Here is a 13,757-nt window from a genome sequence, read left to right as displayed (position 1 = left end):
TGTCTTCAGGCTTTGGTGTACACATTCACAGCATCAGATCAATTCAATCAGGAGAGACTTCGTTGCAGATATGCAAATATTTATTGTACGCAAACATGATATGACATGTACAGTCTTTGGAGATTAGACTCCATCATTATTAAATGATAATAGTTAAGGGGTTAGAAGGCCAAAAGCTGATCCCCCGATGGAGTCTAGACACTGATGGCGGTGTGAGGAACCCGAATGTCGAACCGATGAGCCGATGCCGTCTGGTCGGAGGAGGAACCAGGAGCCGTGAGGGATGAAGGCCGGAGGAGCAAGGGGAGGAGGAGGGTTGTTCTTAGCCTGAAATGACAACTGAGCAGCAGAGAGAGAGACAGGTTTAAAACAGTGGTGTTGTGCTGTGATTAGCTTGAGAATTTCAGGGCCTCTTCTGATTGGTTAGCTAATCTGTTCAGTTTAGAAGAAAGAGAACATGATTAGTTAGAAGTCTTCCTGTCAGAATTTTCGCTGAGCTCCATAAGTATACAACTTCTCTGCTAATTACTCTTTCAGTAATAGAAAATGCATACAAAATTATTATCTGAATCATAAGTTTTAACTTCCCATATAGAATGGGCACAACTGCAGCCTAAGTGCATAAAGTTACATCACTTCATTAAAACCTAATTACATTATGGAGCCACATACTTTTGGAACATGAATCAGAACATTGTCTTCAAGCTTTGGTTTACACATTTACAGCATCTGCACAAGCAAAATATAAAGAATGCATTGCGTTACATAAGCTATATGTACTACACCAATATCCCATTGTACACTATCAGTGCATGCTAGCAAGCGTGGCACGCCAGACAGGATGTTAACACACATGGAACGACGACTAATTAACGTTCGGGAATACTCGCTTAACATACGCTGTTGTCTCATGCATATACCGAAACTACACTGAGATTAAACATACACACATGATAGACACAGAGTAATATTACTTCCAATGCATGGACGTGACTAGCGGAGTTTACGGCTAGCCACGTTAGCCTCAGTACGCAGAAACTCACGGTCAAAAAGAAACATTAACAAACTTTCTGTCAAAACGTGCACAGTACGATCGTTACAGTGCATGAGATACATTGAGATTATCAACTTAAACATCAATTTACTTTTGGAAAACTGATATACTGGGTGGAGTACTTTGTACGCTGAACCTACCCGATCAAAAGTATACAGCTTCTCTGATCAGGTAGGGAAGTAACACGAGACTACATGCAGCAGATCTGTAATACACCAAATGGCCAAGGGTGGCTCCACTCACAACTATTGAACAACATTTTGGCGAAAATCATATGTAACAATACACTATATTTTTAACTCTGTAACAGCAACACAGAGAGTTAATGTTAGCTAACGTTGGTGAACGCCCTAACAAAACTAATCTCCGTGATGCTAAATATGTCTTTCAGCTGTGTTAAATACCTAACGTTAGCAATAGATCATATTAATAAAATATACAAATTCAAACGAGGCCCCTTTAGGAGACAGGAAGTGTGGACTGTTTCATACCATCTTTACTATAGAGGATCTTTGCTTTTAAGTCAACTTCCAGTGATCCAGGCTGTTCTCATGAACCGTTCGTTCATGTAGCTATGAAAACTAATTTCATACGATATCATATCAGTTGGTGTGCAAACATTTTCATACGATATCGTACGAACCCGTTCATGAGAATGTGCAACACATTCTCACTCCCATCGCGTAAAATACGGGCGTTTGGTCAGGTGCCTTTGGCGTTTTTGTTGACGCTGAAAGTCTCCTTTAGCGTCAGATGTAAATGCGTTTTATCTAAACGCACTGGGTCGGGACTATTGCCGTCACTTTTGACGCAGTTAGGTTAAGGAAAAGGTTGTGGATGGGCTTATAAAAGGTAAGTTTCCATGACACGCGGGACAAGAACGGGACGGTTGGGTTTAGGAAACTTGTCACGCGAGACACGATCCCCGGTCTCCTGGGTGAAAGTCCTGTAATGTTTGACCCATGCACCCCCTACCTTCCTTATGCGGTTTTTCGGGCTTTCATACTACTCGCTACTTAGTGCTACGTCATCTTCAAACGCCGTGTAGCTGCAGCTCTACCCGGTGCGTTCTACACACACGCTGAAGGGGGATTTTTACGTCGTATCTGAGGCTGACAGCCACTGCCCAAACATCCGTATTTTACGAGTTTGAAGTGAGAACGGGCTGGAATGCGTTGAATGATGAGCACGGCAGCCCTTTGTTCGTATTCATTTCCATATTGTAATTAGAATAAAAACATGATCTATGTATTATATATATTATATATTTAAAGGTCCCATGGCATGACATTTTCACTTTATGAGGTTTTTCAACATTAATATGAGTTCCCCCAGCCTGCCTATGGTCCCCCAGTGGCTAGAAATGGTGATAGGTGTAAACCGAGCCCTGGGTATCCTGCTCTACCTTTGAGAAAATGAAATGGGCCGATCTGGAATCTTCCCTTTATGAGGTCATAAGGGGAAAGGTTACCTCCCCTTTCTCTGCTTTGCCCGTCCAGAGAATTTGGCCCACCCATGAGAAAGAGAGAGACATCATGGCTTTCAAATGAGCAAAGTGGAAGTTGGTCAAGGCTACACCCCCACTCTCCACCTTGCCCCCCCCTCTCTCCTCCTCAATAGCGAAAGACACAGAAATGGTACATCCTAAGGAAAGCTCATTGTGGGACTGGCTCTAGTGGCTGTAATTCTGCACCAAGGCTGAATTTCAGGAAAGAGACTTCAGATACAGTATTAGAGGACCACTAAGGTCTATATAAAAGAGACTTCAGATACAGTATTAGGGGACCACTAAGGTCTATATAAAAGAGACTTCAGATACAGTATTAGAGGACCACTAAGGTCTATATAAAAGAGACTTCAGATACAGTATTAGGGGACCACTAAGGTCTATATAAAAGAGACTTCAGATACAGTATTAGAGGACCACTAAGGTCTATATAAAAGAGACTTCAGATACAGTATTAGAGGACCACTGAGGTCTATATAAAAGAGACTTCAGATACAGTATTAGGGGACCACTAAGGTCTATATAAAAGAGACTTCAGATACAGTATTAGGGGACCACTAAGACCTATATAAAAGAGACTTCAGATACAGTATTAGGGGACCACTAAGACCTATATAAAAGAGACTTCAGATACAGTATTAGAGGACCACTGAGGTCTATATAAAAGAGACTTCAGATACAGTATTAGAGGACCACTGAAGTCTATATAAAAGAGACTTCTGATACAGTATTAGAGGACCACTAAGGTCTATATAAAAGAGACTTCAGATACAGTATTAGGGAACCACTAAGACCTATATAAAAGAGACTTCAGATACAGTATTAGGGAACCACTAAGACCTATATAAAAGAGACTTCAGATACAGTATTAGGGGACCACTAAGGTCTATATAAAAGAGACTTCAGATACAGTATTAGGGAACCACTAAGACCTATATAAAAGAGACTTCAGATACAGTATTAGGGGACCACTAAGGTCTATATAAAAGAGACTTCAGATACAGTATTAGAGGACCACTAAGGTCTATATAAAAGAGACTTCAGATACAGTATTAGAGGACCACTGAAGTCTATATAAAAGAGACTTCTGATACAGTATTAGAGGACCACTAAGGTCTATATAAAAGAGACTTCAGATACAGTATTAGGGAACCACTAAGACCTATATAAAAGAGACTTCAGATACAGTATTAGGGGACCACTAAGGTCTATATAAAAGAGACTTCAGATACAGTATTAGAGGACCACTAAGGTCTATATAAAAGAGACTTCAGATACAGTATTAGGGGACCACTAACGTCTATATAAAAGAGACTTCAGATACAGTATTAGTGGACCACTAAGGCCTATATAAAAGCATCCAAAGAGCACCATGTCATGGGACCTTTAATGGACCGTTTTCCCTGGCTGCTGGATTGAAACATTGTGGATATAAAGCATTAATAAGTGCTGCTTTAAGATTCAGATAAAGATCTAATTGAACAAAACTTCCTGATGTCATTGGGTTGGAGATGTGTTTGTCAGTTCTGCTCTCCGTCTGCCAGCAAACAGGAAGTCTTTGGGCATTTTAGGCCTTTATTTTATAGGACAGCTGAAGACATGAAAGGGGAGACGGAGGGGGAATGACATGCAGCAAAGGGCCGCAGGTCGGCGTCCAACCTGCGGCTGCTGCGTCGAGGAATACATCTCTATATATGGGCGCTCGCTCTACCAGATGAGCTACCCAGGCGCCAACTTTTTACGACTTTTTATGCTGTTTTTGCTGCTTTTTTCGACTTTATTGCCGCCTTTTTCTACGTTACACAGGTATGGACTGTTGTAGATGAATGGAGCGTGCGATAACAGTTTACATTTCAGGTGCAGTGATGAGCACGGCAGCCCTTGGTGCACGCAATTAGAATAAAAACATGAACTTAATGGATAGATTGTTGGGAAATGTGTTGACAAAAAAAGTCAATTTAATAGACGTTTTCCCCTAGCTGCAGGATTGAAACAAACATTGATAAGTGTAGAAAATAGAAAAAAGATACTATGGTCCCACAGCCCTATGTTCCCACAGCCCTATGTTCCCACAGCCCAATGGTCCCACAGCCCTATGGTCCCACAGCCCTATGGTCCCACAGCCCTATGGTCCCTCAGCCCTATGTTCCCACAGCCCTATGTTCCCACAGCCCAATGGTCCCACAGCCCTATGGTCCCACAGCCCAATGGTCCCACAGCCCAATGGTCCCAAAACCCAATGGTCCCACAGCCCAATGTTCCCACAGCCCAATGGTCCCACAGCCCAATGGTCCCAAAGCCCTATGTTCTCACAGCCCTATATTCCCACAGCCCTATGTTCCCACAGCCCTATATTCCCACAGCCCTATGTTCCCACAGCCCTATATTCCCACAGCCCAATGGTCCCAAAGCCCTATGTTCTCACAGCCCTATATTCCCACAGCCCTATGTTCCCACAGCCCTATATTCCCACAGCCCAATGTTCCCACAGCCCTATATTCCCACAGCCCAATGGTCCCACAGCCCTATGTTCCCACATTTCTAAGATTATTTTTCAAAATTAGGCCCTATGTTCCCACATTTCCCATAGATTTTATCCCCCTAACCCTAACCCGAAAAACATTTTGTTGGAGGATAGTGCTTAAATTGAAGGGAAATATCAATATATAATTGTGTAGGAACACAAGACGTAATTTTGAAAATGTCCTAGAAATGTGGGAACATAGACTGTGGGAACATAGGGCTGACCACATTGACAGACAGTGTGCAGGTTTCCCAGCAGAAGAATCAAACAGCTTTCCCTCTGATCTGTTAAATGAGCTGTTGTTGTTGTTGTTTGAGTGCATGGACAGCAGGAAGACGCTCCCTACAGACTCGTTAAAAAGTGAAGTTCAGACCGACCTGGACTCTGCAGAGGCGGAGCGGCTGAATGTCTGCAGAGTCCGCCTCGCAGGTCGTGATCCGGCCAAACACCAACGATTCTCAGGAGGGAAAACATCTTTCACACGGCTGCTGAAGGCTGGAAACGAAAAGGAAAGAGAAAACCACAACAGGATGTCGACGGCAGAGATAATTACAGGCGGAAAACAGAAAGTTGGTACTAATAATCAGGGCCACGCCGAAACAGCGTGACGCCAAAAACGTGACGCCAAAAACGTGACGCTTTGTCACTTATTCTGATGTTTTTAAAGCATTTTTCAACGTTTTTGGCACTTCTCCATACTATTATGTTGCTTCTTTTGACGTTTGAGGCATTTTTTCAATGGTTTTGACTCTTTTTCTGGCTTTTTTCTAAGTTGTTATTGCTTTTTTTTCACAAAAACACAAACAAAATAGTAAAAACTGAGTAAGTGTTGAGTTAATGTCGAGTAAGACGCCCAGCGGTGTCAGCAGGATGCTGGACATCTTTTCACTGATTCAGACAAACTCTTAACGGTCTAATTAATGAACCGTTGTGGAGGATCTCCAGCCTGAACGCCATCTGTCAGCCGATGCTGCTGGACAGCCATGTGAGTGCACGCAGCTCGCTCAGTGTTTCAGACCCGTCTGCACATGGCACACTTCTGCCAGGACTCGGAGGGATCTCGTGTCCTCATCATGTGCCAGACACACAAACAATATGGCATTCATTGTTCGTAGGTTTTGAGTCAAGAAGACTCCACTGGCTCCAAAAAGAAGACCGTTTCTCAGAGTTGGACAGATATTCTACTTAAGTAGTGTTACTTTGATGAACTGTTACTTAAGTTCAGGTAAAATTCTACTCTGAGATTTCCTCCTTAGGTATTGAATGACGAGGCATCTTTTCAAAACTCGATACTACGGAGGAAATTCAGTCGGTGCCTGAAAAGTATTGAATCTGGTACCAATCTGGTGACCTACTGGTCACCCTTATCCTGTGGATTGGGTCCAATTTGCTGGCCCCCAGCAGAGGCAGTTTAGGGAAACGCTAGGGCCGCTGGCAGTCCAAATGAGTAAAGAAAAGTTAAAGGGACTATTGAGAGTATCCTCAGCAGTGCCATCACAGCGTGGTTTGGTAACTGCACCGCTGCAGAACGTAAGGCCCTGCAGCAGATTGTGAGGATGGCTGAAAACATCACTGGGGCCTCTCTTCCCTCCCTCTCTGACATGTACAACACCCACTGTCTAAGCCATAAGCATTGTTAAGGACACAACACACCCGTCCCATGCACTCTTGTCCTTACTGCCATCAGGTAGAAGGAACCGCAGTATAGCTGCCCGCACCTCCAGAATGGGGAAGAGCTTCTTCCCTCAAGCAATCAGACTGTTGCACAACAAAACATGACGCACATTTTTCACACTGAACTGAAATGCACTCCTGCAATTTTCTTTTCTGCCTTTTCTACCTTCACCTCACTGTGAACCTGACTTATAACGATCAGTGCTCTGTTACAAGTCTACTTATGCCCTGTCTTTTGTTGTCTGTTGTCGTGTCCTATCCCTTGTCTGTCTAAAATGCTCTACTTTAAGTAGTAATTGCACTCTATGTATAGTCTATAATGTGTGTGCTCTTAATGTAGCCTGTCTCGAATGTCGTTTTTATATACTTAAAATGTGTAACACCACTTGATCCATGCTGAAATGTTTGTTTCACTATATACAGTGTACATGGTTGAAATGACAATAAAACCTACTTGACTTGACTTAAAGAAAATAAGAAAAAAGGGCCAAAAACATCAGAAAAAAACGCCAAGGTCAAAAAATTCACAAAAGCGAAAACAGCCGTTGAAAAAAGCGACAAACGCCGAAAAGAAACGGAGAAAAAACCCGTCAAGGTGTGACAAAAAATGTTGAAACGACAAAAAAAAAGAATATTTTAACTAACAGACCCGATTACATTGAAGTTCAGAAAACTTGTAATACAAAAAAATATTGTCTTAATGTAAATAATGAACTGGGGAAGTTTCATGGAGATATCTGTTAGTTTAAATATGGAGTGTCTCTACGTTTTTCTCAACATCTTTAACTTTTCTTTACTCCTTGTGACTTCCGGCGCCCTTAGCGTTTGCCTAAACTGCTGCAGGCCGGCTCTGGGGGAGACTTTTTATGACACTAGATCAGTTTAAAGAGTTTGTTGCAACTCGTGTGGGCACTTTAGACTTGATCGTCCCCATGGGGGGAATTCTTTGTCACAAACACCGTACGTTATGGACAGCATGCTTCCAGACAAACTAAAGTACAAACATGACAGAATAGCATGCAGGACAGTAACACAGACAAAGTGGGAGTGATTAATCTGGGTCAGAGTTGTGGTAGTCTGTTACAGACATAGGTTACAATCCCCCCAATAATCAATGTTTTTGTTGGTTTTTCTGACATTTTTTCTGTGTTTTTTAACGTTTTTGTTGCTTATTTTTGTCGCCTTTCTGGAGTTTTTGAGGTTTTTGTAGCCTTTTTTGTTTTGATTTTCCAAAGTTTTTGTCAATTATAAAGTTTTGGGCGCAGCACCCGAGCCATTTGGACAACACCTAAGCCGAATGACCGTAAAATCAATGTCGGCACGCAAACTAACTACAAGACTTTTCTTAGCTCTAACGTAAATTTAAATAGCAAATCTAGCTTTTTGAGTGTTATTTTTTATCTGCTCTAGCTTTTCCAATGTTTCCAAGACACAGATATGGCGATAATAACAGTCGAAAATGATATGAAATTGCACATGTTTGCATACATTTTCTTGAGGGTGGAAACCCCTAAACCACCCAACAAAAACGTGCACCTAAACCTGTCTATGTGTGTGTGTGTGTGTGTGTGTGTGTGTTGCAGGTGGACCGGACGGAGGTGATTCGCAGCTGTGTGAACCCCACCTACTCCAAAGTCTTCACGCTGGACTTTTATTTTGAAGAGGTGCAGCGTCTGCGCCTGGAACTCTACGACGTCAACAGCAGCCACAACGGCCTGAAGGAGGCCGACTTCCTGGGCTCGCTGGAGTGCACGCTGGGACAGGTGAGACACCTGGACACACTTTACTAACCCTAACCTTCACCTAACCTTCATCGAACATCACGCTCCATTATTAAAGAGTCCAACATGTCTCGTATACTGTTCATATCAGGTTTCTCTTGAGAAATAATAACTTTTTCTCCTGAAATATAACTTTTTGTTTCTTGAAATATTAAATTTTTTCCTGATTTACACATCTTTTCTTGAACCATTACGACTTTTTTATATTACATGTATTTATATTATATTTTTTAATATTACGGGTTTTCTTCCCCTTGAGATATAACTACTTATTATATATTATATATACTACTATAAATGTAACAATTATTTCTTGAAAATTACGATTTCTTTTTGTGAAATATTAAGGCTTTTTTTCCCTTGAAATATTAGGACTTTTTCTTGAAATATTACAACTTTGTCCTAGTACACAACCACTGATTTAGGGTTGGAGCTTTATCAGTGATCCACATGAGCAGAATACATTTCCGGGCAGAGTGCAAAAGAACATTTTTTTAGTTTTCTATTAGGAAGATCAGCAGGAATCTCATCCATCAGCTCAAACAAGCGAGTCCTGAAAGATCTTATCATGCTGAGAAATGATCCAAAACTCTGCAGAAATATCGATTTTAGCATAAAAACCTTGAGAGGCATTATCACAGCCTCAAGACAGCAGAAAGCAGGGATATTAATCTGAAAATATCCTCCTGATAATACAAACACAATAAGCTGTCTGCTGATAATAATGAATCGCTGAAGCTGTCGAATGACTGGCTGATTCACAAACACGCACAACACACAATTCTTCTGTCTGCCGCACCAAATGTGTTCTCAAGTCTGCTGAAGTCTCTTGAATCTCTTGAATTAGTGTTATTTCTTACAGAGTTTGGTTGAAATGCAAATAATTGTGTCTCAAAAAACAAAACAAAAAAACCCTGATATATTTATATTTATATATTTATTTAAATAAGAAACAGATAAGACTAAATAAAAGAAGACTCTTCCTGAATCTAAAGAAGTCTGAGATTAGTTGGACTAATTAACGAGCTAATTTAGTATTCAGATTTTTTTATTTCTGCACCAGTTCAAGGATGTGCTGTTGTTGTAGAGAGAAGCAGAATAACAATTACCTCAGAGATCTGTAGCTGTCCTCTATGAGAAGCCACCTAGTTGAATACTTCATACATGTATAATTTACTTGTGCATACATATACCTCACTTGCACATACATATATACTTTACATACACATACATATATACTTCACTTGCGCATACATATATACTTTACATACACATACATATATACTTCACTTGCGCGCACATATATACTTTGCATACATATATACTTTACTTGTGCATACAAAAACTTCACTTACACATACATATACTCTACATACATATATACTTCACTTGCGCATATATATACATACATACTTTACTTGCGCTTATATACTTCACTTGCGCATACATATATACTTTACATACACATACATACCTTACTTGCGCTTATATACTTCACTTGCGCATACATATGTACTTGCGCATACATATACTTCACTTGCGCATACATATATCCTTCACTCACTGTATGTGCATTACATTAAGTATGTATGTACAGTATGTGCAAGAATTCAATTTTGGCCTAGGCAGCCTCTCATAGTCCTCCCTACGTGTTAACAGATGACGGTACGTAGATTGACAGCCAGCCATTCAATTTTAACGGTTTTTTATAAAAAAAATTTCAAATGCTATCAAATCGAATGAAACACCCAAATTCAATGAAAGTAGTGAACTAATCATTTATTTAACTTGTGAAGAGTAATGGTTGTACGGAACCATTTACGTTATTTTTTTGGACAATTTGGTTCAAAGAAATACAAATTTCTGATATAGAAACTTTTTGAAAATGGGTCATGTAAGGAGATAACATAGGCACAGGCTAATTATTGATCACTAAAATGCTAGTTGACATTAGTAATTAAACTTAAACAGCTAATGGAAGTCCAAACTGCCTGAGAGCTTCTCCTGTACTATACGGTAATTCCTCTACTATGAGACAGTAAGTCTCGTGGTTATGACCCAATCGTTAGCCTATTTTTATAAAAACGTCTGCTACGGAGCCATAACGTGAGGTACAAGGTAATGGAGCCTTTTATACATTGTCGTGTTTCTTTAGAAACAAACAATGGACAAATAGAGTCTTTAAACTCTTCAGATGTAAAGTTATTCTCTGTCAAAGTGACGTCAAAATGAATGGCAGTCAGTGGGATGCTAACGTCGGGGGATCGTTTGGTAGCATCAAAATGGCGCCATAGGAGGTACGAGCTCTGAAGCGAAGCTTACTCCCTTGATAAGGGAAGAGATCTGGTTCCTACTTCCTATTTCCTGTGTGCAACACACCTGCAGGGTTGGGTGTTTGGTGTTTTAAGCCCCCAACGTCGTCTTCCAGGCAGCGCTGCATGGAAGGCACTCATGGATGACTTAAGAGAAGTGGATACAGCGTTCAGTGGAAAGCCCCGTTCATTCCAATGAGCAAACATGGAGCTCGGCTCTTCCGCGTTGACTGGCCCATGACGTCACCATGGACATGCGCACTAGCAACAGTTTGTGTTGTCGTAGCAACATGCTTGTTCATGAGCTTCTCTCTCATGTCTTTTACAAGTGGCGAACTCATGAACTCACCATTTCATTGTTTAAAATATTCACTAACGTTAAACATTGTGTTTTCGTTGTTTCTGATTGCTTTTCTAAATAAATGATGGATGTATTTAGACAACCAAGGAGATGTAATTATTATGTTGTGCTACTAGCTAGCTAGCTACTAGCTAGTGCTAACTACTAAGGTTAGCCTGCAGTTTGGTGAACAGAGCTTCTCTTAATAACATCCATGGCTTCATCTCTCATCCACGTTACAGGCTTTACAGCATACATACCATGGATGTATTAATAGAACACATTGTGAATTACAACCATTAGCATTAGCATTATCCATTATCACAGCTACAGGACCTCGGGAGAACAGTCATATTAGCATGCGCAGTGCAGTCTGCTCGCGTCCATTATGCGCGTTCATCATGCCTAGTTTAATAACTCTGGATTCGGCTACTAGTAAATGTTAAAAATGTTAAAAACGTGATGTTTTAAACAAGGACCCTTTAAGTGTTTGGGCTGGTAAGTTGATGTACCCCAAAAAAAAATATCCGCTGAAATATAGAAGTTTCTTTCGCCATGCAAAGTCTATGTGAGAAGTCTTTCTGGGCCATGGGGTGCAGTACCACCGTTATCTGCTAAGTCTATGGTGGCTTTTAGACATGGCGCTCTTCTTGGGGTTTGAAGGCACTAGGGTTAGGCAAGGGTTAGGTTTGGGTTAAAACCGAGTCGGTCCCCAAGGCCAACCCGTTCTTATTCCGAACTCGTAAAATAAGGACGTTTGGACAGTGGCTGTCAGCGTCTGATGCGACGAAAAAGGTGTCTTTCAGCATGTTTGTGTAACGCACCGGGGAGAGCAGCAGTTAGATAGGATTTAGAGAGTAGTATGTAAGGAGCAGGGGCGGATCTACCGGGGTGGCACAGGGTGGCAAATGCCACCCTAAAAGAAAGCCTTGCCACCCCTGCTGCCACCCCAGTTGGCAGCAATGAATTAAAAGTTATGGCCAATTTGACAATTTATGAGCGCGAATCTCCAATGTCCGACTGCAGTGAATGCAGCACGAGATGACGCCAGAGCGGCAAGAGCCTGATCGGTTTGGAAAACTGAGCGGCGCGAAGCGAGGGAGTCAGGAGTCGTGAGGAAAAGAGACACAGGAGAAAAGAGGTAAAAATGGATTAACTATCTATCAATAAATGAAATTATAACTAAAGAACAGTGCTAGCATAGTTGCGATGCTGATTTTGAGATGATAAAAATCAGGTTGAAGAACGTTATTTCGCTAACTATACATATAATGTTACTTAGGTCTGACGTTTGTTCTGTGTAAAGTCGGCTACAAAAGCTAATATTGATTCAACGTCTGTCAAGGAAAACATTGTAAAATTACTTTTAATCTTACAGAAATGAAGAGGAATGGTAGCATATGTAGTTTTTTCTCACCAAAGAGAAAGGCGAGAGAAATAGAAAATGAACAACTGAGCAAGGTAGACGGAGAAGATGAGGTGGAAGGAGAGAGAAAAGAGGTGGAAGGAGAGAGAGAAGATGAAGACGAGGTGGAGAGAAAAGGGCAACAGAAAGGTGACAGAGATAGAATACAAGGCCAAGGCGACCAGGGACAGGAGGAGGTGGGAGAACACCACAGCGGTGAAGATATGGAGGGAGAGCATCACCAAGATGAGGAGGGAGAAAGTGAGAGACAAGATACCGTGCAGGGCTCAGACAGTGAAAGGGAAAGCAGAGAGCCTGGGCCATCACCACCCATCTCCAGTCCAGCTGGTCCACATGGTATGGAAACTGTTGCTGCATATATACTAAGTTACATATGAATAAGAACAACATCAAATAAATATAAAAATTCATGTTTGCTTAAATATGAATAATTAGGGAAAGTTGTCAGTGTGAAAGTGTGATGAGATGGGGAGATGAGTTTTTATATTTTGTGTAGAATGTATTTTAGATCTATTGCTCAGATTAAATTAAAAAAATAAACAAATTAACCTAAAATACTCTCCCAGGCTACAATGTTAGTGTGTGTTAACACAGTCTGATGGTTAGAACTAATCAATGACAGTTCCTAATCTTGTACAAATGCTGCCTGCAGCGCTGCCTCTCTCACACAGTCCAAAACTGTTGGCTTCCCCTCTCATCACCTGTGTCTTACCTTAATGCCTTTCCTGTGATAATGCTCCTTACTTCTATCATACTTCTATCTCCTATTAAGTGAGATCACATTGTATGGTCACTTATTCCTAATATGAACGGTTTCACATGAAACTTCAAATGCCAGATATTGATTGGATGAGATTAAGTTTGTCTGTCTGAGTTGGTAAATGGCAGCCTGTGCTCTTTTGTAGTGTGTACAGACTATTTCTCATCAAACTGTGATAAAATTCAGTATATATAAGTCTGCCATATGTTGCCACCCCTCAAAACTTCCTGCCCCCCTCTCGCCACCCCATAAATATTTTTCTAGATCCGCCCCTGATAAGGAGGTTGGTCGGGGGGGTGGATGGGTCAAACACAGGACTCTCACCCAGGAGAGCGGGGTTCACGTCACGCTTGTCACGCTTGTCACGCTTGCTATAGTC

At 41.3% G+C, this 13,757-nt stretch overlaps 1 protein-coding gene across 1 annotated transcript in view; it reads left to right on the top strand.

Annotated features, from left to right (window-relative positions):
• Positions 1–13,757, top strand: part of cpne4a (copine IVa) — a 98,547-nt gene that overhangs the window by 22,012 nt on the left and 62,778 nt on the right. Inside the window, exon 3 of the mRNA XM_031308362.2 lies at positions 8,343–8,522. Within this exon, the coding sequence (XP_031164222.1) occupies positions 8,343–8,522 (180 nt within the window). The remainder of the gene's footprint in view (positions 1–8,342; positions 8,523–13,757) is intronic.

Source organism: Sander lucioperca, chromosome 10, assembly GCF_008315115.2.
Source record: "Sander lucioperca isolate FBNREF2018 chromosome 10, SLUC_FBN_1.2, whole genome shotgun sequence".
Taxonomy (NCBI): Eukaryota; Metazoa; Chordata; class Actinopteri; order Perciformes; family Percidae; genus Sander; species Sander lucioperca.
The sequence above is the reverse complement of the archived record's forward strand: the minus strand, read 5'-3'. Positions and strand labels throughout refer to the sequence as shown.